The sequence below is a fragment of the Symsagittifera roscoffensis genome, chromosome 7, assembly GCF_963678635.1.
Source record: "Symsagittifera roscoffensis chromosome 7, txSymRosc1.1, whole genome shotgun sequence".
Lineage (NCBI taxonomy): Eukaryota > Metazoa > Xenacoelomorpha > Acoela > Convolutidae > Symsagittifera > Symsagittifera roscoffensis.
The window spans coordinates 27,051,432-27,077,391 of NC_087068.1; the positions used below are offsets into that span (position 1 = coordinate 27,051,432).

The window sequence follows — 25,960 nt, forward strand, 5'->3', positions numbered from 1 at the left end:
GTCATATTTTGCAATTTTTGTCAAAGTCTGAATTATAACTTTTCGGTACTTCTTGGCGTTTTTTGCAAAACTGTTTGCTTCTATTTAGCCAAAAGGGTAGTACAATCACATTTTGCACAGTCGCGTTCGTTTTGGTACATTTTCACTTTCTCAGCAAAACTGCTGGAGCCCTTAAGGGTTACCTGGGACAGCACTTATTCGTTGAAAGTAACTTTTTAATGCGTCTAAAATCCGTTAAATATTTTTCTCCTAACGACTGCCACAAACTGCTACAAACGAGAAAAAAAAATGAGTAGCGGATAAAATTGTTCAACAAAAACTGGGATTTTCAATAAAAACAATTTTAAAATAGAAAATGGGCTCACTTGTGTCATGGACTGCATCTGTTTGTTGAGGTTTCTCACTTCATTCTCCTTCTCGTCTATCTGCTTCTTGGCTTGATCTGTCTCCTGAGTCATCTCACGCATAGCCTCCTCCAGTCTCCTGTCGGCGGGCAAAAGCAAACACAAATTTGTAAACAGAATGATACAGATAATCGTAAATAACGCAGATGAAAAAATTATATGAAGGATGAAAGAAAAAATTGTCCTAAATTGGGCAAAATGGCAATCATTAAACCCCATAACTTAACAAAAAATGATCACAGGTGAAGAGTGTTTTCAAATTTAAGCTCAGTACAACAATACTTTTTGAATGATATGAAAAAAATCCGTCAAAAATTGCTAGCTAAGAAGTCGAAATTTGCCTGAAGAAAAAGAACCACACCGAGCACAATTATTCCGCTACTTTAATTACGAAAGTCGGAATAATATCAAATGCAAATAAAGTTTTATTCAGGCTGGTGGTACACAAGTTTCAACAAATATGTATGAGTAATTTATCTTAAGCTCCACCATGAGATTAACCATTAGGTCGCTAGACATGTCGAGTGACGTCGTCTCTCCAAGTAAAAACTATTTTAAGAAAAGTTGGGTCTGATAACTTTAAAAATTCTAACCAACTTTTCATACATACAGCAGCTGATACCTGCATGCTTTTGTTGAACTCTTCTAATATACTTATTTTCTTACAACTAAATATCATTTTTCACTTTTTTTTTTACTTTTCACAAGAAAAGCGATTTGTACTTTTAAAAAAATTTAACCGAAAAGTATCTGAGTTTCAGAAAACTTCAAAACAACTTAAGAGTTTTAATAGGACAAAATATATCGAACTTTAATAACACCAATTTAAAATATAATTGTTAAAAAACACACGTGTTCATTACGTTTTCCTGCCATATTTGAAAAACTAGTGCATCTAGTGCAATGTTTGAAACACTGGTGCAGTATTTGAAACACTGGTGCAGTATTTTTTTAAAGGAATCAACCAAAACAAACTGGAAAAAAGACGCGTGTTAGCGTGAAAAACGTTTTCAAATGTAAGTTTTTTCTTCAATTTTTTTCTTATGTGCTTCATACCAGATAAGCATTAGCTTACATTGCATCTCGAAATTTGTGTGTCTCAATTTATAACAAAATTTCTTGATGCATTATATAGCTGTTGCCCAAAGTAGTCCCAAGTTCAAACCAATATAAGTTAGCCAAAAAAGATTAAAGGTGAAACATTTTTTTAATTTTGAGTCCTGTACATCAATATTTTTCTAACTGTATAAATAATTTCTGACAAAAATGACTAGTTATTAGTCTGGAGAAAAAACTATCTTACTATAAACATTCCGTTACATTTTGTGAAAGTCAGAACATAATTTGCGAAATAGGAAATACTTTCGCATTAATTATCCCAAAGGGCAGTTTTGAAACCCTCATAAAAAATGGTCCCAGGTTTATATCAGAGCTCAAGCGTCGCTTGTTTTCAGAGATCTGTATTTAAGCCCTAAATTGGCATTTTAAATATCGAAGTTTGGCCGAAGAAAAAAAACTCACCGAACAAAATATTTCGTCACTTTCTTGAAAATCATAAAAAAGTTTTGAAGTCGCACAAATTGCGTAATACGCTAGGCATTTATAATTTTGAGCCCAAAATGAAAAGTGAAAGGACCCTCCAATCTTGAGATATTCTAGATACAGCTTATGGGAAAAACCTTGAGTGCCTTGAACTGTTTAATTTTTGAATTGAGAGGTTTTTCTTGAGGTTCTTTTCATCGTTAAGGGATGTTCCTAATATTAACCTGTTTCTCTCTTTGTGTTTCTCCAGAACTCCGTCTTTTTCCTGGCCAGTTTTGTGGATCTTACGAGCCTCCTGCACCACATCTTTGTACGCTTTCTCTTGCTGCTTCACCTGGTGTGCAAAACAATTTCAAACTTTCCCCTTCGTAACCCAACAGTCAGCCACCAAAAAATTCTTTTTTTCTTATTTGGAGTGTGTACGCGTCTGTGTGCTTGTGTGTGTGTGTGTGGGGGGGGGGGGGGGAGGGGGTAGGGGTGCATTGTTTAAGAGGGTACAAAATGACGAAAATGGGTAAAAAAAAACTAGAGAGCTTTTCTTTTTCCCTGGGTTCATTGAAGTGCAAGTGGGGGGTTTTTACCCGAGTTCATTTTAGTTATGTTCTATAACAAGAGCATTAATTGATCGAAAAAGAGTTTCATGCAATAAAACTTTTGATTTTTGATAGTTTCATTATTCAAATAAATTTTTAATATTTCATTATTTATATATTTTTCATTATTAGCAGAACAGAACAAAGAAATGAACAAGATGTTGCTGGCTAAATAAGTTTTGCTCCTAGATTTGCACAATTTTCAGAAGTTAGATTATTCAAGTAGCTCTGAGCAAAAAGGAAAAATTTCCCAATTACCCTAATATTTGAGGTTGCATAATAATTACCAAAAAATAAAAAATACACAAATTCACCGTCTCCTCCAGTTTCTGCACTTTCTGAGTGAGCTCGGCTATTTCGTCGTCCTTGTCGTCTGCTAGCTGACCCAATTTCGCCTTCTCTTCTTCCAATTCCTGCGTCTTCATGTCAACCTAAATGAAGTCTTTGTTTGAAACTTATCCGACTTGTTTCAAACAATTTTTAACAGTATGTTGTTCTAATAAGTCAGTTTATTATTTTTTTTTCATTGATGGAATTTTTTAGAAATTGGAAGTTTCTGTTCCATTTGCCTTGCATATAGGTTATTTTGTAATGATTTAGCCCCGTAATTTGGAGTGTGACATTTTCTACCGTCACAGAATAATAAATAAGTGACATAGAGGCCTGAATCAAACTATTTATAAGAAACCCAAAGCTGAAATAGGCATTGTCAGCGTTTGTCAGCTAATCTTACCTCGGCCTTGAGAACAGCCAACACATCTTCAGGTACATCTTCACTCATCGCACTCTGGTCATCTTCAGCCGACTCATCCAGGGTAGCCAGCTCACCTGTCTTCTTCTTCTCTGAAACAACATGATGAAAAACTAATATTGCACAATAAGAAAAAAAAAGCCAGCGTCTGTGCAAGTAGCTGAGAAAACTCCGACTATAAAAAAATTTTGACAAAATAAAATCTTGGAGAAGAAAAGAGTTTGAAAAATTTTCGACAAAGATTTTTTGTGCACAGAAACTCATCTGCTTTTCTTGTAGACAGTAAAAAAAATTGAATTAAATTGAAGAATAGGAATAAAATTAAACACAGAAGCGAAGAGGAGCTTCGCACCACTTGCGATATAAGCAACATTGCCCGGAAAAAAACAACAAAAAATGGGATAAATTTTGAAATTATGTGATTTAAAAAACCGAATTTACCAAAAGTTTTATTTTCGTCTCAAATTGTTTTTTTTTAGTTTTTTTTTAAAAAAACCATGCCAGTTGAAAAATTTAAAATATTTGCAATAAGATGTTGGAACAGATCGAAATAATTCAAAAGAGCAATCGACTGATTTCGGCGTTTTTTTGCTTTCAAAAATTAAATTCAGACAACCTTGAAAATCTCACCGGACAAAATTTGAAATGTGAGTTCGTCGATTATTCGACGATTACGCAAGCTTAATTTTCAAATATTTTTTCGAAAATTCTCATGATACCTTAAACGATATAACGAAAACCGTAAGAAAAATCGAAGTCCAAAAATTATCGTGTCTTAAAACGACGTACATCAAACACGAATTATTCTCAAAAAAGAAAACCCTAGGTCGCCCTAAGAAACCGGACACTATTGAAGACAACGAAATTGTTCAACAGTTCGCAAAATTTGGTTCAGTTTGCCCGAAAATTACGCACAAAATTTTGCCTTTATCTTGTCCTTTGTCAACTTTGAAATGTGATTGCACGACGTGGGTGTAGATTTTAAGCGAAATCTTCTGCTACGTAAACTTCGATTTTTTGTTTGTTTCGTTTTTAGTTTTTACTTATGTTTAGACAGTTGCTCTTTTTAATTAATTCTGTGATCCTGTGTGTTGCAATTTTTTGATTTTTTCAACTCTCTGCCAAACAAATTTTATGAACCGGTTACAAAAAGGGGATCTACTTAACAATTTCTCCCCTGTGGTACTGACTTAAGAATATCCCCCCTATAATTTACGTGCTCATTTGCTAAGTTCATTTTACGTGCTCATTTTCTAAGTGTAACAGTTGTTGCCAATTAGAACTTACTCGTTTTCAGAATTTGCTGCATTCTGATTGGCTGAAAGTTCGACTGATTTGCTAGTAATTTGCTAGCTGAACCTATTTAACAATCCCCCCTTTTGTAATAGGGGGGGGGGGAGGAATTGTTAAGGAGATCCCAAACTGGATTTGATTAGAGAGAATGCTTGGGACTTGGAAAAAACTTCATTTCTAAAATTTTAATACACAAAAAGCAATGAAAATCTTTCTGGCAAAATGAAATTTCATATAAAATTGTTTTTATTTATCAAACAATTTAATATGGGCCAAAATGCCAGCATAAATTATGGGAAAAAAAGAATAAAGAAATTGAAAAAAAACTCAAAAATCTAGGATTATCCCACAACGGGTTTGTTAAATAAATGTACAAACAAAATAAAAGAGAAATTCAAAATGGAACAAGTGTATAAATTTTGTTGCTCAAATTATGTCAAAACACACATTTGATGACTGGTTGAGTGGGCAGGTTGACAATTCGTTACAGGCAACATTTCGTTACAGGCGACTATTCATAACAAGCGACAATTCGTAACAAGGCATTGATAAGTAAAATACGCTCGCTACGTTTCGTTTATCTGCACTTACATCCTGCTCGAGAGGAATACTGCGCGTGAATCATTGTTCCCGCTTAATCTACTATTACGAGTTACAATTTGTCGCCTGTTGCGAATTATTGCCTGTTACGAATTGTCGCCTTTTACGAACTGTCGCCTCATGGATTGAGTGGTTGTGCTAGACAAATCGCCTAAAAATATATATGTTTCCTGCATAAAAACGCCGACTAATACCACACACGTAATTATACTTTTATAAAAAGTGTTACGAATTTTACCGAATAATTTAATTGTTTACAAAAATTAATTCTGAGATTTAACTCAAAAACTTGTATGGACTGACTGCAAACATCAAATTTCTCTGAAATCAATTGAATGGATGTCCACCAGGCAGTAAAAGCCATCAAAATTTTATTGAAATGGATTCAATACCAGTAAAGACAAACTTTGTAGCCTCACCAAATCTATTCATATCAATTTTATAAACTTTTTGGCATTAATGGTACAGATTGTCGCACAAACATCTCCGTTAAGAAAAATTGAAATACAATGTTTTTTTTCAAGGCTTAACATAAAAAACGCAGCAATAAGAAGCAAGTGCGATTTATTCACCAGAGTTTGGGTACTAATAATAAAATACAATGTTAAAAAATAGAAAAAATTTCTCTGTGGTGGGATTTGGCAAAAATTAAATGCCCTTGTGTTGCTTTAATATATTACATTTTAAAGCGGCTAGGAAGAAAGCAGGAAAGTTTTAAAATGTTTTAGTAGCGATTTCAAGTGTTTTCATTGCAAGTGTTTTAAGGAACTTTGACGTAGGATGAAACTTTTTTTTAACTACTTCAAAGAGAGTTCGCATGGTTTTAAATGTGGTGTCAATTTTAAACGTTTCCCATGAGTTGTAGTTTGTAGTTAAAAGTTACAAGAAATTGTCTCAGTGTTGAGAAAAGCTTGCCTGAGTTTTTCGGTTTTCAGACTAAATGACATAAAATTTACGAAAGACAGTCAATGAGGCAATGAGAGACCAATCTATCAGTTTAATTGTTCTACAATCTAAGCACAATTTTGGCAATTTTTAATTTTTATTACTAAATTTAGCATTTTCACTAAACTAATCGCTCTTTTAAAAAAGCTTAACAGAGTTTTGCCATAAGAAAAGAACAAAATGAAAAAAAAATTAATTTTTTCTTTCGATTTTTTCAAATATTTTCACCTAGTATTTTTAAATCAGGGTATACGGATCATTCTGCGCTCCTTGCACTGCAACCAGCTACTCTTGTCAAAGTTGATGTTGATATAATTAAGCCCAAAATTTCTGCTCTGTTTATTACTCATAAAAGTTGACTTATTGAAAGAATCTAAAATTGGATTAAATCAAATTTTAGATAAAGAAAAAGAGCAATTTTAAAGTCGATTTCAACCAAAGTCGGTGTAAATCGAAACAAAATTATTTTTCGATCTTGTTGATATTACAGTGCTGATTTAAATTATCCTGACAAAATGAAAAAAAAAACTTTCATTTTTAAATGACCTATTTTTGGGGTAAAATTTTGGCGTCAAAAACCGCGAAAATTAAATTGCACCATGATAATTCCATGTAAGGGACAGTTAGGGGATTGGGGTGAGTATACTCTACGAATTATACTTTGCCCCTAGTAAAGTTTACTCCACACTAACTGCTGGACTTCTTGCTGGACCTGCTCCTGGCGATGGAGGTCTTGCTCAGCCTCTTCTTCAGCCTTTCTTTGTCTATTCTGGACTGGGTGCTTCCAGATCCCGCTCTCGTCCCCTCCTCTCCATCATCATCTATGTCCGCCTAAGGACGTGGAAGGGTACAAACAACCATCAAAAATCATTTACAAACTAATCAAGTCAATAACTGGTTAGAAAAAGTCTGATAAAAGACGACATGTGTGAAACAATACAACAAAAAGCTTCCAAAATTTTGTGATAAAACTTTATAGTATACATAGCAAAATTGTTCACATTGAAAAGGCCGTTCTTTTGCTTAGAGCGGTTCTTTTATTCAGAATTCAAGCTACAAGAAGTAAAACAGAGCCAACAGACAGTAGTTTGAAAAGAGTCAATGAACGCAAGTAAGCGGAAAAAATACTGACTTGTTTTTTGAACTTTCGATATCAAAGAAAAAATAGATGCCCTTAAAGCTCTTCGAATTTCAGGGAAAAACATCATCACGACCTATCAAAAAGTCTGAACTAAGCTCATCGACTCTTAATAAAACATATGGTAACAATTATCAAATATTTTTGTCAGTGTCTTTTTACCTTGGATCCTCCTCCCTTGCTCCCTCCCTTTCCGCCCTTGCCTTCTTCTATTTCACTCTCCAGTAATTTTTTCAGCTCGTCCAGGTCAATCTAAAAAGACCGTTTTCAGCACACTTCGGTTTTGTTCTCTTTTTTGCTTATTAGATTTACTGAACCTAATAATAGTCTAAAAAAACTTCTTCAAAACACTGAGGTGAGAAAGTTTTGGCCAATAAAGACAAAGGTCCTAGTTAGTATTAGAAAAAAAAAACGTTTATGCGGCTATTCGTTGTAGTCAATAACTTGAAACAAAAACATGAATTTTTGAAATAAATGCGAGTTCTCGCCTGTTCATTGGGGGGTACTTGTTCGCCCTTCCTCCACCGCCACGCTTCAGCTATCAACTTCAAGGTCAAATCCTTCACTTGATTTAACCTAAAAAGTTCAAATATCTTTCATTGTCCTGATATAAATTCATGACACATTGGATACTATTTACATGCTTTTTTGAACTGAACGTAGGCCAAGTGATTTTGGGGAATAGGGTGTACGTTATTTATACTCATCAGAAGTGTTTTCATTTCATCTAAGTTCTCCCATTTGGTATGATTTCAGGCACATATATTATACATTTCCCTGAAAGAACAACCAGATAAAGTTTTGAAAACGAGAACAAGTAACTCTTAGTTCTTATAATATTTCTAAAAGCAAGTTGAAGTTAACAAATTCCGGGCTATTACTATCAACCTTTTATTAATTGCATCATGCTTTCGCTTCCACTCGGCGGCCGAGAACTCCACATTGGCAGACACTACATTCTTGATGGTCTTGGCCCTCTGTCCGAACAGGAGGGTGGATCTGGTCTCTTCCTGGTTGTATCCAGCTGGAGAGACACAGATGATGACTGTGGTACGCGAGTTCCCTCCCAGACTCTCCTGAAATGGAAGTTAAATGTTTATAAAAACCAATTGCTGTGCTAGTAGCACTTAAGGTTCCCGCAACAGTGAAATGTACAAAAAAAACTATTAACACAATTTTTTTCCGTTTTTTTATTTTTGCTCTTCAAATTTGAATGATTTTTATGCGTGTGGGGATAGGGGCTAAACACCAGGTTGGCAAAAAAAAGCAAAAAAAAACTTGGATATCGACTCAAAAAAGTAAAACTTGGTTAAAATGAATCCAATGAAGTGTGAGTCTTCGCAGCAAACTTAAGGAAAATAAAAAAATTCAATATGATTTTTCACAACAACTGTTTCTTTCAAGTTTTTCTGCGTTAAATCTAGCGCCCAATTCGGCATTTTTTGTGGCATCTGCAACTGTGTGGAATAAACTTAAGATATTAAGATCAAAAATGCAAAAATAAATAAAACACACTTGAATAAAGAGTTCTTTCCCTTTATTTAATCGGAAAATTTTTACACATAAGTGAAACACAGCATCACTTCACATGTGATACAGAACAAAGATTTTGTGACAAAATTATTGACAACAGATGAGACGAATCACGAAAACAAATGGAAAAACTTTCGAGAAAATTAGATCTTCAAAAAAACTTCCGATGAATTTCTCGGTTTTTTTTTTTGAAAAGTTTTTACAACGAGAAAAAAATTATCTGGTATGAATTATCAGTTTAATTTCAGCATTAGAGCAAAATTTACAAAATGCAAAAAAATTTGAAATTTTTTGATCGGAAATTCCTTGAGCCGGAAAAAATAAAAACAAACTGAAAACTCATGTAAAAAAAGAAACCAGCACTCAAAGCATACACAAATATAAGCAACTGTTTTGCTCGTCAAAAAGGGCGCAATAAAAAGCACTGAATCTGAATAATTTAAACCCAAGCCTTTAAATCTGAAAAAGCGAAAAAGATGAAGTTATATCAAACGGAAGTTGGTAAAATTGGTTTAATGAGAAAACAATACAAAGCGTGTAAATTAAGGCAAAATTGACTACAAATTATCAAAAATGAGAATTAACGAAAAACAAATAAAAAATTAAAGTTTTTTTGCAGAGCTTTACTTTTTTTCAGAAAAAATTCTTGCACAAGAAGCGTTGAAAGAAGATTCTAAAACTAGTTTTAATTTTTTGTCAAATCATTTTTTAAGCTTAGTTGACCATTTTTCGTATATTTTTGATTACTCGATTGCGTTTCTCGCTCAAATTTAGTCTAAATCTTAAAAATTTCAAACTAGTTTTTTCGACATTGCAACTACTTTTTGAATAATTTTTTTGCTATTCGAAACCGACCGAGAGGGCTTTAAATTGATATATCAATCAATCCATTCCGATGATTATTTTATATAAGCTGTATTTTTTATTTCCACGAGCAAATGAGCTATATTAATGTTTCCTCTGCAGGGCAGATATTGAAGTTTCAAAGATGAATTTTGACAGTTGCGGAATGAAACTATTAAGCAGGATTTAGTTAGGTCATAAATTTGAAAAAATTTGAAATATACAAAAATAACTTGAGCACTGTAATTCAAACTCCTTGTGTTGTTTGCTATGATGCTTCTGCAGCAAGAACAACTCTGAAACTAGTTAGTGATATTTTGGCTTTTTCACACCTTCAGAGCAAAGTTTTTCAAAACTGGATCCGGTTAGCTTCTTCCAAACAAGTTCATCTCATATTTGTCTTAATTTTGACCCTGTCTTAAATATTTGCAGAGAAAACGACAAAATCGTCTAAAAAACCGTTCATTTGTTTGTTGAAAAATAAAACTTGAAACTTTTTTGTCCCTTGACTGAATAACGTGTACAAACTTTTCAAACAAATGCCCACCTGTAATATTCTGGTGAGTTTGCTGTCCCTGTAGGGTATGTGGCCTCTGGTTTTGTCAGTGAGTGCAGAGATGACATTTCCCAGACAGGAAAGAGACTTGTTGATGTTCTTCGCCTCATCCAGTCGCTCGCCCTGAGCACCCGATTTACTCACCTGGGAAAATTGCACACTTTTTTTCTATACACTAAGGCAAACGCAACGTTCTTATCGCAGACACCTATTGAACAAATTTAATTAACAACAGTAGTATTTTTTGTCTGTTTTCGAAAATTCGATAAAAAATACCCCTTAACCGATCAAAACTGGCTATTTTGTAAGACTTTCCAAGATTCTTTGAAAATTGACGAGTAACATCTGAGATACTTCAGAATTACTGTGATGCAAGATAATAATGCTTTGCAAGATTTTTAACACCCAGTTATCTAGAATAAGGTCAGTTATCTGGAATTGTTAAGCTAATGAAATATGAAATTACATTGTAAAAAAGAAAATTTTTTATACAGGTAGAGTTTTGAAGATATATCCACAAGGGAAGGGACCAACATACGAGCTGTTTAGATCTTCACTGAGAACCGCTGTTGTGCCCCTCCTTAAGATATACTTTTACACTTTTTTGGTTATATTTTCGGGCTGGGTAATGTTGCGTTACCCTCAAGCAACGAGTACGGATAATGGTGGGCATCGAACATCCGACCTTCCGATTGAGAGGCGGAGACATACCCACTTCACCAGATGGTTGACTAAACCTATACTTTCATGATTTATTTATTTTTTGACCCATGCTACGATAGGCTCAGTTAGTGTTTAATCATTCCTAAAAAGACGGTAGCTTAACAGTACAGCAAATAAGTCTTACTTTTTCACTGCCGGCCAAATCTACGAGGTACAGTTTACCCGAAGTCTTCTTGTTGTTTTCTTTGTTTTCTAAAAAAATACAAACACTTTTTTGTCGAATCAAACTTAAATTTTTATATGAACTAAACATATCCCTGCAAAAATTGATAAATTTGCTAAGTACCAAAACTATGCTAAGGCTGTGTAATTTCCAAAATGTTTTATTTGTTAATGCGGCCAAAATAGCGCATAATTTCTAGACAGCTTTTCTCAGCTCTTTTCTATATTCCTTAAATATTCCGTAAAAATATTCCTTACGCAAAAAAATGACCAAAACATTTCTGTGCGAAAAAGTGAACGAACTCAAAAGACGGTTCTCGCATGTTCAGATCATCAAAAGAAAACGGTTATCAGACTAGTACTGAGTTCAATAGATATGAAAATGTGGAAAACGGCACAAGTTTTCAGAAATATGTGATTGGTCGCCTTGGATGACTTGAATCTGGAACACAGCATGGCTGCGTGAAGAGTGTTCGTTCATGTTTGTTCCTGCCGTCTTCCTGTTCTTCTTTCCCTTGTTGATCAGACCCATCACCTCCTCCGGACTGGTTGCATATTCCTCTGTCAGACCCTAGACACACCATACACTGTATGCGTTATCAGGGTTATAGACATTTTCATATAACTCATATATTTCTAAATCTTAAATTAAGCCCCACAAGCTATGTAAAGCTGAAAACGATATAATTTGCGTGTGATAACGTACGAAAAAGCAAATTACTTGCCTAAGTTCAATTTTGAGGGTTTAATTTGCCATCACCCGACACTCTAGGACAAAGTGATATATTTTTCATATAGCAAAGTACTAACCAGACAAAATAGCATGCATCAATTCAAACTGAAACAGTATCTAGGACGTAATGGCACGCGTTAAAAGCCTGAAATAGATCGCGCAAGTTATCCCAAATTAGCCAAGATGGTAATTTCAATTTCCCATAACTTTGCTATAAGTTATCACAGGTGAAAAATCATGTTTGAAACTGAGCCTGAGAGAGCAAGGCTTTTTGAATGATCTTCAAAAAATTTTCAACACTTGCATGTAAAAAATCGAAAATTGTTGGAGATAAAAATCATCGGATCACAAATATCCCGTCTTTTTCTTCAAAAGTTGGAACAATGAGCCGAATTTGTAAATCAGGAAAGAGAACACACATTAGTTTCCTAATTTAAAGCGGTCAGACAATTAAAAAATAGTCAATGATTTCAAAGAAACAAAAAGAATCTCCTTTGTTTTTCAAAAACAATTTAACTTACGAAATTCAAAGTAAAAAAATTATAGCTATAAAGTTTGTTTGAACATCTTCAACATTGACACAATTTTATAAAATTAACTCAGTTTAAGAAAATTGATCAATAGGATTTTTTTTGCGCTGGGATATCTGAAAGTTAAATTCCACTTTCGAAACTACAAGTCGATCACGTGAATTTTACACTTTTGCTGTTTGATGGTGGACTTTGCCATTCTTTTAAATAAAAAAAACTGAACTAGAAAAAAGGGAAATAAAACCGAGAAAAATCATTTTAAATTTGAAGTGTGAACAAATTTTACGTTTTTTCTTGGAAAAAGAAAACAAAAAAAACCACCGCGACCTTTATAAGAGTCAACAATACGTTCATCGACTTTTTAAAAAATAAGAAAAAAAAGATTGCAAGCATTATTATATACTGCCGGTTGCAAGCTGCTTGATGCGGTGTGAACCACCCATTCATATTGCTCCGCTAAAAGAATTTTATACATAGCCAACAGACATTTAGAAAACATTCCAAGGAAACAGACAAAAAACAGACTGTTTTTTTCTTTCGAAAAAAAACATTACGATGCCAAGATGTGCACTGGATCGGCGTTCCATTTTATGTCTGTATGTTCCTGGATTCCAAAGACAAACTTTTAAACGTTTATTTTTTCGGAACGATCAAAGAAAAGGAAAAAACCAAAGAAGAATAAAGAGAGCGTCCTTGTAGCTGAATCCATTTACAACTTGCAAAATACAGTTTTAAAAACTTCAATTTTCGAATTTCAAAATCTATGGCGTTGAAGCTTTTTGAATTTCTAAAACAATTTGTGCTGGAAACAGAATCACTCTGTGAAATTTTTATTCCGCAGAGAAATTTGAAAACTAAAATCCACTTGTGAAATTGGAACTCGATCACGTTATGCTTAAAATTTACATTTTTGCTTTCCTTCAACAAAGGAAATGATAATTTAAAAAAAAATCACAATTCAACCGCAAGAATTCAAAGTTGAGCATGAAAAAAATCTGAAAAAAAAATCACGACATATGTAATAATCTGTATTACGTCGATCGCTCTTAAAGGGTTTATTCGAAAATTATATTTCAAATAGTTTTCGTCCAAATTTTTCTCTTAATAATTTTTCAACTACATTTTGAGGTCTCACTTAGTATTAAAAATTGTATTTCTATTTTTTCGTACTGAAATGGTATGTGTATATAGCGTAGATAAGTGGGCAGGAGCGACAGCTAAAAAAAGGAAGTTTGTATAATTCATCAAAAAATCACGCCGTTCTAGAAGCAACAGCCGACGAAAATCTCCGAATGAGAAAAAACTCGCCTTAACATATGGGATTCTGTTTTTGTCCTCGTGTACTGGCAAGTTCTGTTTGTTTTTATCCATCAAATCCTTAATCTTCTCATTGTATATCTCGAAGTAGGCTATCTTGATTTGGATCTCGGTCTGCTCGTTCAGTTCGTCAATGTAGTTGAAGATGTCCCGGTTGATTCGTGGGATGATGCCCATGTCTTCTTTGTCATTGAGGACACCTTCCATCGTGTACGTCTTCCCTAAAAGTTCAAGCATGGACAAATTTGCGAGAAATTTTTAAAATAGTGACAATTTAGTTCTAACGCATTCAATTGATACCTCTAACCATTACTGATACAATGCAAAATACTCGAATTTCTTGTCTTTTTTAGTTCAGAATCAGGGCGCTATTAACCGTTATATCTTTATCCAATTTACCCATTGAAGCTTCTTCTTAATCTTTATAAATCATTTCCCAAAACTGGAAGAGAGATAGTGTTGATTTAAAGATACAAAATTGCTATATGCTTAGCTGTTGATTTGTTAGTTTATAAGAAAATGATATTTTTGACTAGCTACTGTCACGGGACAAAAAATTTCAATTCCTCGCTCAACAACAATCTTTATGAATAAAAACGTTTTCTTTAGGTTTTTTCAGGCCCCTCTACAAGAAGATGATATTCATTAATGAATTTTTCACATTCAATCAAGTTCGCCAAAATAGTTCTGTAGGTGCCGAGAAATGCCCGTAACAAAAAAATGTTCAATTAAGTACTGTTTTCAATGCTTGTTTCCAATGCATTGTAAGCGCAAGACGGTCAAAACTTTGGGGACTCTTTTTTATCGTTTAATTTATCGTTTTTGTCACTTGCATTCGGTCACAAACATATCCCAAAAACTTTGAGAAATTAAATTTAAAACAAATCATTTTTTTTAGTTTACGGGAAAATGCTAAATAAACTATTTTCAGATATGAAAAAAAAGCTTATCATACATTTTTCATGCAATTCCATAAATACAGAAAGTTGCATGAAAGGTCTATGTCCAGTGATTTTTCATTATTGGGAATTATAGGACCAGCATTTTCCCATAAATGAAAAAATAAAGTTTTTTTTTAAATATAGTTTCTCAAATTTTTTGGGATGTGTTCGTGACCACACACAAGTGACAAAAACCATGGTTTACCCAAAACTAGAGACACCGAAGATTTAATTGTTTTGCGTTTACAATGCATTGGAAACTGCCTGAATTTTAAAAAAGTTTTCTTAAGTAAACCATATACTAAAGCATCAAACATTCAAATTTTGGCAAAGATTTTCAAAGGTGCTTATTATAATATTTATATATTATATTATCAAGCATGTCATACAAAAGCATACAAAAGAAAAAAGAGTGTTTACCCATTTTGAAAAAAGTTATCTAGAGAAAAGGAAAAAAAATGCAACTTTTGTGTATCAAGACCTATGTTATGCACACAAAAAAAATAAAAACTTTGCATGCAAAAAAAAAATTTTTTTTGGAAAATGTTTGTTTGAATACAAAATTCAACTTGGGGTTGGAAAAAAGTTTTGGGGCCATTTCAAAATGACTTTTGATTTCGCCATCAAAAATGCTAGTCATACAATTTCCATATATTGAAATTGTATGATTAGCATTCTTTTTGGCAATTTTTTTTTCTTTTTAATGAGTACGATACGCCAATTTTTATAACGTTTTTGGTCTACACTGGTCAACATGGGTCTCTAAAATATTTTTCCAGATACTGGAAATAGGGTTTCTTTAAAGGTATATGCTTAGCTGTTGATTTGTTAGTTTATAAGAAAATGATATTTTTGACTAGCTACTGTCACGGGACAAAAAATTTTCAATTTCCTGCCCAACAACAGTCTATATGAAACAAAATGTTTTCTCTAGGCTTTTTCAGTTCCTTCTTTAAGTAGATGATATTCATAACTAAAATTTTGACATTCAATCAAGTTCGTTAAAATAGTTTTCTAGGTGCCGAGAAATCACCGTAGCAAAAAATTGTTCATTTCAGTACTGTTAGTTGGAAAGCTAAGACTCTTAGCTAGGCGTTCATTCAAAAAAATTTCAACAATACAATTGATTTAAGAAGTTACTCAGCTACGAAATAAAAAAAAGTAAACTTGATTTAAGTTGTTTGGGTAGTAGACTGAAGAAAAACTTTTCTTCAAATTTCAAATTTTTTGCATTCCTAATGTTGTAGCAAAAAAGTAGTTGAAGTTATTGTTTTCAAGGTCTATTTTAATCTCGTAGTACTTCTATGAAATTTTTGATTAAAAAACGTCCGAATCCATCCGCTTTTTTTCCAGTAAGTTTTTTTACCCAGGTAACTTGTTTGTTACGCTTTTTTTTGAACTGCCAACCAACTAATGTCAAACAAACGTTTCTACGTTGATCCAACTAGATCATTTTTATTTCGACCAATTCAAAAATGGTCAGCAACTTTTATTCGAGTGTGTCTTTTTTTTTGTTTTCTTATTTTCTCCACAAAATCAGCTACCACAAATAATCAACGGAGAAAGATATCATTTTAAAATCCTTACACCTGTGATTCAAACAAAATTAAAACGTTTCAATAAAACATTCTCGGTGTCAAAAAAAACGGTGGGAAATTTTTGTTATTTCACTTTTGTATTCGGATGTGTGAAACACCAACCTGAATACAAAGACGAAACACCAAAAATTTCCTACTGGTTTTTCTCAACACTGGGATTTTTCTAGAAAATTTTTTCAATGTGTCTCGAATTGCGGATGTAAGGATTTTGATATGATATATTTTTTCACTAATTTTTTGTGGTAGCTGATTTTGCGGTGAAAATAAAAAAAGAAAAAAAAGACACACTCGAATAAAAGTTGCTGACAATTTTTGAATTGGTCGAAGTAAAAATGATCTAGTTGGATCAAAGTAGAAACGATTGTTTGACATTAGTTGGCTGGCAGTTCAAAAAAAGCGTAACAAACAAGTTGCCTGGGTAAAAAAACTTACTGGAAAAAAAGCGGATGGATTAAAAAATAAAATAAAAAATAAAAAAACTAACACACAGTATTTTATTTTTTTTTGTTTTTATTTTTTTTGTTTTCCGGTCAAAACCATACTCAACCCAGAAATTTATTACATTAAAGTTCTTACAGTCGTGACTTGAACGATATTAGAAAAATTTCATAACAAATTTTTGAGTATTGAAAAAACCTGGATTTAGTCTCAACTCGATCGCAAAAAGCGAGAGAGCATGCTTACAATAGCTTGTTTTAAAAAGTTAAACTCAATTTTACACAAAAAATTTAGTTTTTGTTCTAGTTTGTTAGTGTCTGTTTGGAATCAAAATCTTCAAATTTTCAAAAAACTGCACAAAAGCTAAATGAAAAATTTTTGAAAATTTATTTTTGATTTTTTGATTTTTTCGTTTTTCCATTCATTTTTCTGCAATCTTTGCAATTCGCTAATTTTAATAAAACTATCGAATCTGCCTAATCTCTTTGAGCTCATTTTTTACACCGCAGTTGAAAAACGACCCTTTTTTGAAAAAAAACCGTTTCGTTGTATTTACGTAAGACTATGGTCGGAACTTTATCTACTGTTTGCACGGTAACCGGTTATCCTTTTTTAATAGTTTTAATTAGTTAATCAGTGAATCTCTGAAGTGGTTACAGAGAAAAAAACGTGATTAAATTTTCAATTCGATCCATTGGTTGAAAATCAAAGTTGCAATTTCTTTTTTCCGTGTCTGTAAGGAAGGCAAAAGCGAATAGTTAAAAATATATCACTAAGTTCATACAATTTTTCTTCTTTTCGTTCAAAAAGTTTTTTCAATGGTAGCAGCAATGGTTTTTGTACCGACAAACAGCAGGCGTCGGCTAAGCTACATACTTTTTTTAATGCTAGGTACCCTAATTAATCTCAGATTAAGTAGAGTGTTTTTTCATCAAATAATTCTCTCGGCCGTGATATTCGTGTTTGCATATTTCAATTTGAACGGTTTTCAACCTGTATTTAAAACATATTAAATAACACTAACTTCAAACTTATACTTACTTAACTTGTAGCTAAAGTAAATGTACTATTACTTAAAAGGAAAGTAGCAAAAATTTGAAATATGTTCATTTAGAATAAATAACTTTTGCTATTTGCCTAGTCACCATGTATTCGAGGGAAACTCAGTAAAAATGGTCCAACAGGGATTTTCTCAGACAAATTGTCCACTGCATTAAACGCCCTATCATTAACTCTAATGCAACCAGTAATCAGTTTTCAGTGTTCATTTATAATTGTAAGAAAGTTTTTTTTTGAAAATCTAAACCGTTTTGTGCGCTTTTTCCCTCTCCCCGCACATTTGAGTTTGAACTTCAAAAAAACCATTGTAACGCTATCATAACATTATAAAAAATTGCTTAGTGATCTATTGGCTATTGTGAGCAGATTTTTTCTTCTACATCAGATTGAAATACTTTTCGTTCAGCGATAACTACACTTAAAACAACTCTTAAATTGGAAATTTTGAAGTGGGGAAATTGGAGAAAAACCAACTACTTAAAAAATCAATCATTGTTCAACCTAAAATTCATTTGCGTTTTGTAGCGGAAAATTCAAAGTTCAAAGCAAAAAAATAAAATTGAGCGTGATCAAATTAAATTTTTGCCGAAAAAATCATCATTACTGTAAGTGTCTTGACTAGGTCCATTAACACTCACTCAGTCTGACTATCGATTAGGAAAATTTAAAACACTACATTTTTTCCAAAATAACAACGCTTTTTATTTATTTCATCTTTCTGGCCCTTTTCCAGTTTTTCATCACTCTCGCAAAGTTGTCATTTATAGGTATTTTGAAATTGTGCATACGGCAAATAACATGCAAGAAACATTGAAAAACCTGTTAATTTGTTCATACGACCCCTTTTTTGCTTACAATATGAAACACCATTTTCATCAGGCTTTCGTAAAAAGGTTTTTCAGAAAAAGTCAGAAGAGAAAGTGGAAAAGAAAGCGTAGTAATTTTTTTCTCTCGTTTTGAATACCAAGCAGAAAACTCATGGCTAATCAAATCTGAAACCACACCGAAGACTTTTAAAAGTAGGTTGAGTTCCAATCGGATGTAATTTTTAAAAAAAGTTTTCCTTGTTTGGCTAAAAATTTTGTGTGTTTTTTTAAATAGTTCAGTGTCAACAACTTTCAGATTGAAGTTTGTTCACACTGAACTCAAATCTTATTACCTCTAATTTGATTCTATGGCTTTTTTGGTCTTTTAGGCTATAATGATTTCCTATTTTTCCGCTTTTTGATCTGTTTATGCCTTATACTAAAATAATCAAAAAAAAATTTAGGAAAAAAAAATTGGAATTTTTTTTTGAATTTTCTTAATCTATTCTAATTTCTAAGTTAATTTCCTACTCCAGTTAATTGATGCAATTAACCGTGAATCGGTTTTTTAAAATCACGAAACATTATATTGTTAAAAAATATATAAGATGAGATAGACCTAAATTTCACCTCCATCAGATACAAAAAAAAAACTTTTGTCTCATGACTTCTCAGTGAGCAAATAGTTTTAGGTGATGTTTGCCTATGACAGTCGTGCTTAGTTTTAAATCAGCAAACAGCAAATCGAAAGCAGAAGTTAGACAACAAATGACTGCATGGAATTTTGATAAAGGACTGACTCATCTAGTGTGTCAAGGCTAATGGAGAAAAGCAACAGCAAAACCGTGGAATCTTTTCCGTTTTAACGCATCCAACCTGTCATGTTCAAAATTCAATACTGCTATTGTCAGAAAGCAACAAAACTTGATATTGTGAACAGATTAACAATTGTGAGCATGTTTTTTTTTCTTCAATTTGTACCAAAAAAAAACGCTTTATTTTTGACCTGAAATACTTTATATCTAATCTAAATTTCTGGTCGAAAATTTTAAATGAAATGCTTAAGTAAAAGCAGGGATTTTCTAAACATTCTTTACTTCTCATTTTTATCAGAAATTAGCTAACTCTAGGTTATTTTTACTGGAAAAAAAATCTCCTGGTGGGGCTCGAACCACCGACCTCCCATAGGATAGTGCAAACCGTTAAGCCCCGTGACCTGATACTTTCGAATAGTTTCAGCAATCTAATACAAAGCAAAACTTTGTAAGAACAAGTGTTAATTTGCATTGAATTGCTACCGCTTGTGTGTACACTTGAAGCATAAACATCCCGTTGCGATTGCGCAGCGAACTTATTTCTGCTTATATCTTATTTAAACCAGGAATCAGGGAGCGAGGCGCAATCAGCGTTCTTGGCTCCTTGCTATTTGCACGCTTTGCTTATTCTCTTCAGAATTTTATATTCTTTTTAAATTTTTTGTTATATTCCATCTGAATTTGAACGCTGACGCGCTGCTGCCCAGTCACTCGTGCTACTAACTGTGACAACTCGTTACAATAGTTTACACAAAGAGCAAAATTTTAACTACCTTACGACATGAACATTTGAAGAATGATTTCATACTGAAAATTTGTCTAGCTGTTCCACTCAAGCCCAAGTGGGGTCACGAAACAACTCGATTTATTTGTGCTCATTCAACCTATTGCAGACAATTTAGTTCAAACGATTTCAGTAGTTTAAAATCGAGCAAGGTAGAAAAGTGAAAAAAAATCCGAATTCTTTTACCTGGGCCTCAACCTGAATCCTCTGGTATTTTGGTCAAATGCTTCGCTGTTTCGCTACCAGATGCTGGTTTAGACTCATTCAAAGACACTCAGAAAAAATGAGAAGGTGAAGCTGTTGTGACATTAAATCATTGAGTTGAAGAAATGGAAAAGTTGAAACCGGTTAATTTTTCAACATCATATTGAGCATTATTGAAATTGTTCTTGTTCAAAGAAACAGAAGAAGTAAGTGAAACCATTGAAAACCGGTGTTTAAGTTTTTTAGTTCAAAAGTTATGAAAATTTCATTTCGAATTAAGCGCAACATATGTTAAAATGAGACTTAAAAAAGACAAAATTTTTCTCTCAGATGGATGTTCAAACCTGTTTACTAATTTTAAGAGTGCACGATAGATACACTGAACCAACTACCTTTGTGACCCGAGGAAAAACTTAATTTTGAAATGTTTAATTGTCACAAAATAAACAAGCTGAGCATTTTAATGTTTTTTTTTGTTTCCGATCGGGATTTGAAAATTTTACGTGTGGGACTAAGATATTCCTGCTAGGCTATGAAGGTTTTTAAAAAACTTAAGTTTTCCAAAAAATAATCTGTTTTTCGTCTTAAATCCTCGATTCTTCCGGGAAGATTCTCCGTGGGAAAATATTGGAAGTTGCACTTCTAGTTTGCCTATTCCGTAGCTTGGGAATCAAGTCACATTGGAAAAAACCAGAAGAAAAAATAGGAATGGTTTTGCGAGATTGTCGTTTTCCGGGTCACATGCAGATCTTTTAAAACTCGCGATGGCTGGTTAAAAATGAACTGAATTTGCGCGCTTCGCGCGCTCGTACTAAAGTTGGTAAGAAACGCTGACCACTAAGAAAAAAAGACTATTTCTGAATAAAAATACCAGAAAATTTGTCTTAATATTTTATACAACATTTCTATCGAGAAAAAAAGCCACTGTTGGATATGGAAACTTTATCATTAGTGCTCGAGACCGGGTTTACCAACTCACAAAAATCCTTATCCTAGAAATTTTTACCAAATTCGCAGAAAATTTCGGCTATCTTACAATTTGTTCAAAAGCTGTTTTTAAATTGCAACTTTTTCCTAAAATTTTGGCTAATTTTGCAAAATTCAGTTTTGAATTTGTTTCAATACTGTAAACTAAATAAAAATCAATACTGCTTTTAAAAAAATTTTTTGCATGTAACATTCACCGAAAGCGGTTATAAAGTATGCACTTAGAACCAAAAAAAATCAGAAAAAAACTCCCTAATTATACGTAAGTATCAATTGAAAAATTTTTGAGACAATAAAAAGTTAAATTTGAGGAGTCATGTCAAATAGCTTTGGACGTATTGAACGTAGGATACAATTATATTTTGAACCAGAATCCTGCCATAAACAGCAAAAAGCGGATTCTGTTAATTTATGGGAGTTTTTCCTTAAACTGTAGTAGCGCAGCAAATCTTTTGGCTACAACTTTTTGTGGTAGAACTCTGCGACAGCAACATTTTTGAATCAGGTTTGAACTTTGAATCTGGTTTGAATTTTCTAAAAAATAGTTTGAAAAAAATTGAAAATACCTTTTTCTCTTTGTAAATACCGGTTTCTCTGTCTCACAACTTTATTGTATGAAAATTCACTATATTTTGTTTGTTTTTTTAAAAGAAAAATGTTTGTCTGGTTGCATTCTTAGAGCCTATTTTTGTAAGAACCCGTAAGCTGTATGGTTCGTATAGTAAAAATTCTGAAATAGCGCCTATTGGTCAGGCATGAGGTTTGTTTCGATCCCGCTCGACCATGCTCGAGGTATGTTTTGACCGTACTCGATGTATTTTTCAAATTTGTGCTCGATTGAAACCCCGGTTCTTTATCAGTTTCCCTTTTTCAGTTTCAAATTAAAAAATGCTAACCTTACTTTGTCAGAGTGGAATGAGGTTGAGCACGCTAAAACAACTGACATCTGTGACCAGATTTGTTCATCATACTCCAAACCGTAACAACAAGCATTTAGCCGTAGTAACACGTAAAACAAATCAAAAATCATATTTTTGAAAACTGATGGTAAAGAAGAGCCTAAGTCGTGTCTCAGCTAATTTTTTGGTCGAACATTGACAGGTATTAGATTTGATAATTGTAACTTGTATGAGCATCCCGACCCGGGACCGTAACTTCGCGCGTTCCGCCTCAAAAACACGGTTCATACTTCACTCATACAAATAACTGTAATATGTCAAAATTACTGATTTTTTTAAATCTATCAATTTTCATATTAAGTTGTTAATGGCAAAGTAATGACCCCAATCTTAATAGATACCCAGTAATCTAGCACCCCAGGAGAACATCACACCCAACTTTTTCAAGAAAAACATTTTTTGAAAAATTTCCAAAAAAAGTCCACAAAACAAGTTCTACAAAAAAGAAAGACATTAGTGTAAAATTTTAATACAATTAATAATAATTCTGTTTGTTATACTTGAAGGTCCCGCCTGCTTTGTCAGTATCCTTTTTCTGTCGCCATTTATCTCCAGCACTCCGTAAATACTTTATCACTATCTCTACGAAAACGCCTCGATTGCATTTAGATTCAGTTCCAGGCTCAACTTTTGATGAAGTGAAAATATCCAAGGAAGTAGGTTCAATTCTTTTTTAGCATCACCAAATTGTTTGACTCAGAAAAAAATCTGAGTCAAAGACTCAGAAAAATCTCTTTATCTTTTTCACTGAGTACTAATTTTATGAAAAAAGGACAATCCGCGTGAACCAAAAATTTATTTGCATCTTTTAAGAGAATATAAATACAAAAAGCAACCATAGGTTACCATAGGTTAAGTACCACTTCAAAAACCCTCCAGAAGTATGAGATTGAAATTGAAACAAAAGTTTAACGTTTGATATGACCTTTTTTTTTCTAAAAAAGCTAACGACAAATAAATTTTTCATTAATTTGCTATCAATTTTTTTTATCGGAAACACAACTTATGAATCATTTGTTTTTGTTTCTGTAATTTTCAGTTAGTTGAAATAATTTTTAAACAAATTTAGAATTGTCGACTAGATCCAGGAAACTTAAAACCTACAAAAACAGAATTTTTCAAAAAACTGTGTCGAGGAAAAACTTAGTTCTGTAAGAAACTACAAATCTAAGGTTACTTTGATTAGGTATATGTTTCAATTCAGTCTCTCGGTAGTTTGTTGTCCTTCTGTTCCGAAGGCATCGAGAGCTGTAAAAATTTAGCGTGTATTTCATTTGCTATAAAGTAGATACTTGATTTTAACTTGAAATGAAACTGCCAAGCAACGCTCCTTTTGGTGTTTTGGTTTGAACAAACTAAATCATAATGAAAATCAAAAGCGAAAAAAATTAATTGAACGTTATCTCGTCAGTAAAACAATTTTAGAATTCAGAGACAATTGAAAATGAAACATCAAAAAAAAATCTAGCAACTGCTTACAAAAAGCTATCGAGGAACCTACTTACCATTCCGTGCCTGGCGAAAACGGTGTTGATATCAACTCGAGTATTACTTCGGCCCTATCACAGCAAATAACGATCATATTTTTGATCTAGCTTGAAACCACATTTAGAACTGCCTTGAAAACTTTTTGATAAATAAAACTAGAATAATTGAAAGCTAAAAGGATGACCAGGTAGCAAATGGAGAGCACACCATCAACCGAATCCTTTCATTACAAGAAACCACTTTTACAACGCTCCAAGGTTTCATCAATGACTTCGAGGGGCGTCCAGGAGAAACAGCTTTTGTCAATTGTAGACGCAGAGAAGTTGATTGTTAAACAATGGCAAATCTTTGGTTAAAGAAAAAATCAGTCCGGCTTCAGCCGATGTAGAGTCGACTATGATGTTCTTATTGAGGAAAGCTGTCCAAAGCTCGCAGAACAACTATCGAAGAAGTCAAACAATGAAAGATAGTTTCGAAATCAGTGGATTCTGACGGAGCAGGTCCAAATATGTGATGACAATTCATGGCAACCGAACACAGCATACAAAACAGAAACATGCGTTTTTTGCTTTAGATTCATTCCTAGCCAAATGTAAGCAACTAACTGCAGAAAAAAAAACAATATTTGCTCTTTTTCGCCTTTTATTGAACCGAACAACATGATCCAGTCGACCAGCCGTAGAAAACGAGTAGCAAAAACGTTGAGCAAATTATATTCAAACTCCAATGAGAGCGTTTAAGTTAACGCTAGCCGCCGTTCTCGAACTGCTGTGTTTAAAATTTGGACCGTTTCAAAAATCAATCGTCAATCTTCCGATAAAGTATGGAGCTTTCTACTTAGTTTCTTAACAACCTGTGCAGTTAATATTGAACTTTTTCTTACAAGGATTACAAGTTTATATGTGATAGTTATCGCCACTTCATTTCTAAGCGAGGACCATACTCGGTAGCTTGGAAAGATATTGACGGAGCTGAAAAAGTTTCGTCTTTGCATCAGAAAAAGAATGCAAAAACACCATGGTCACTCGTTTAGAAAGAAATTTAGTGGAAGTATAATCCACTTTGTGCACCATATCAAGGTTGGTTATGGTAGCGAAGGGTTCGCAGCTAATAGCGCGTGTTTTACTCAAGCTTAAAAACTCAGTCAGTCAAAAAAACTGACTGACAAGGTTTTCAACACCGCCATCCACTTGGTCGAAAATTCGTTACACTTTAAAAACCGTTTCAGCTTTTCCCAGTAGTCTCGAGCTTTTGACGCCAAATTAATTTCTACTTGATCAGCACAGTTTAACGTTTCTGTATTTAAACTCGATCGTAAGCGTTTCTCACTCAAAAAACTAGACACGTGAGCAAGCTTACGCAAAGGCAGTTTGGGAGCGCTGGTAAAGTGAGTACGTCCGACACTCATTAAGTTAGTTAAGTAGCATAAGCATCCAGAAGATAACTTGAAAACGGAAGCTATAGTGTAGTTAGTTGAATCGACATGTCCTAGGGGCTACTATTCAATAGCGCGCAAAACGTCGCAACACTGAGGAAAAACAAAATTGCCCGTTCTGCTAAGCTGGGGATGGTCTCCGGAAAAAACAGCCGACAGCTCATCAAACTGGTTTTTATTCTCGCATTTTGGGAGCGAAGGATTTTAATGCAACATTGTGTTAATGTAAAAAAAACTAGAACTCAGGCTTGTATAAAACAATTACATGCTGTCATTACATGGATTTTATACTACATTAATTAGCATACGCGATAGCCAATCCCTAACTTGATTGTTCGAGTCCCATCAGAGTTCGGGTTTCACTAAATCATGAAAAACAGGATAATGTTTCCCAGGTTATTTGAACTTTAAAAGAAAATTACCTGAAAACTGGTATGCAGTTGAATTTTTCAAAAATAGGAGCGTGAACTCAATATTATTTGTTTTTAAATCCTACAAAAACGCGTGATCAACTCCTTTTTGCTTTATAACGCAATAAGGCAACAATTTTATGAGCAACTCCGAGTGTTTTTGATATTTATTTTTCCGAGTGCTTATGAAACTGAAAATCCGATACCAATGATTCAGTTTGTAGTTTTTTTTACATTGTAAAGTCTTGAAAATGCTCGAAAATTATTTTAAAAAAAAAACAAAACTTTAAATGAGAAGTTTTCATGCGAACCAGTAGTTGTTTCGCCCTTGGAAGAAAATGACGGAGTTTTTATACGTGGGATCGTTTTTTTC

At 33.3% G+C, this 25,960-nt stretch overlaps 1 protein-coding gene across 1 annotated transcript in view; it reads right to left on the reverse strand.

Annotated features, from left to right (window-relative positions):
- Positions 1 to 25,960, reverse strand: part of LOC134851970 (kinesin heavy chain-like) — a 96,965-nt gene that overhangs the window by 10,615 nt on the left and 60,390 nt on the right. The window contains exons 3-14 of the mRNA XM_063868246.1: positions 13,655 to 13,884; positions 11,510 to 11,654; positions 11,046 to 11,113; positions 10,190 to 10,342; positions 8,155 to 8,342; positions 7,755 to 7,842; positions 7,429 to 7,518; positions 6,821 to 6,959; positions 3,273 to 3,382; positions 2,827 to 2,970; positions 2,171 to 2,280; positions 366 to 483 (exon numbers count right to left, since the gene is read on the reverse strand). Coding sequence (XP_063724316.1) covers positions 366 to 483; positions 2,171 to 2,280; positions 2,827 to 2,970; positions 3,273 to 3,382; positions 6,821 to 6,959; positions 7,429 to 7,518; positions 7,755 to 7,842; positions 8,155 to 8,342; positions 10,190 to 10,342; positions 11,046 to 11,113; positions 11,510 to 11,654; positions 13,655 to 13,884 — 1,583 coding nt within the window. The remainder of the gene's footprint in view (positions 1 to 365; positions 484 to 2,170; positions 2,281 to 2,826; positions 2,971 to 3,272; positions 3,383 to 6,820; positions 6,960 to 7,428; positions 7,519 to 7,754; positions 7,843 to 8,154; positions 8,343 to 10,189; positions 10,343 to 11,045; positions 11,114 to 11,509; positions 11,655 to 13,654; positions 13,885 to 25,960) is intronic.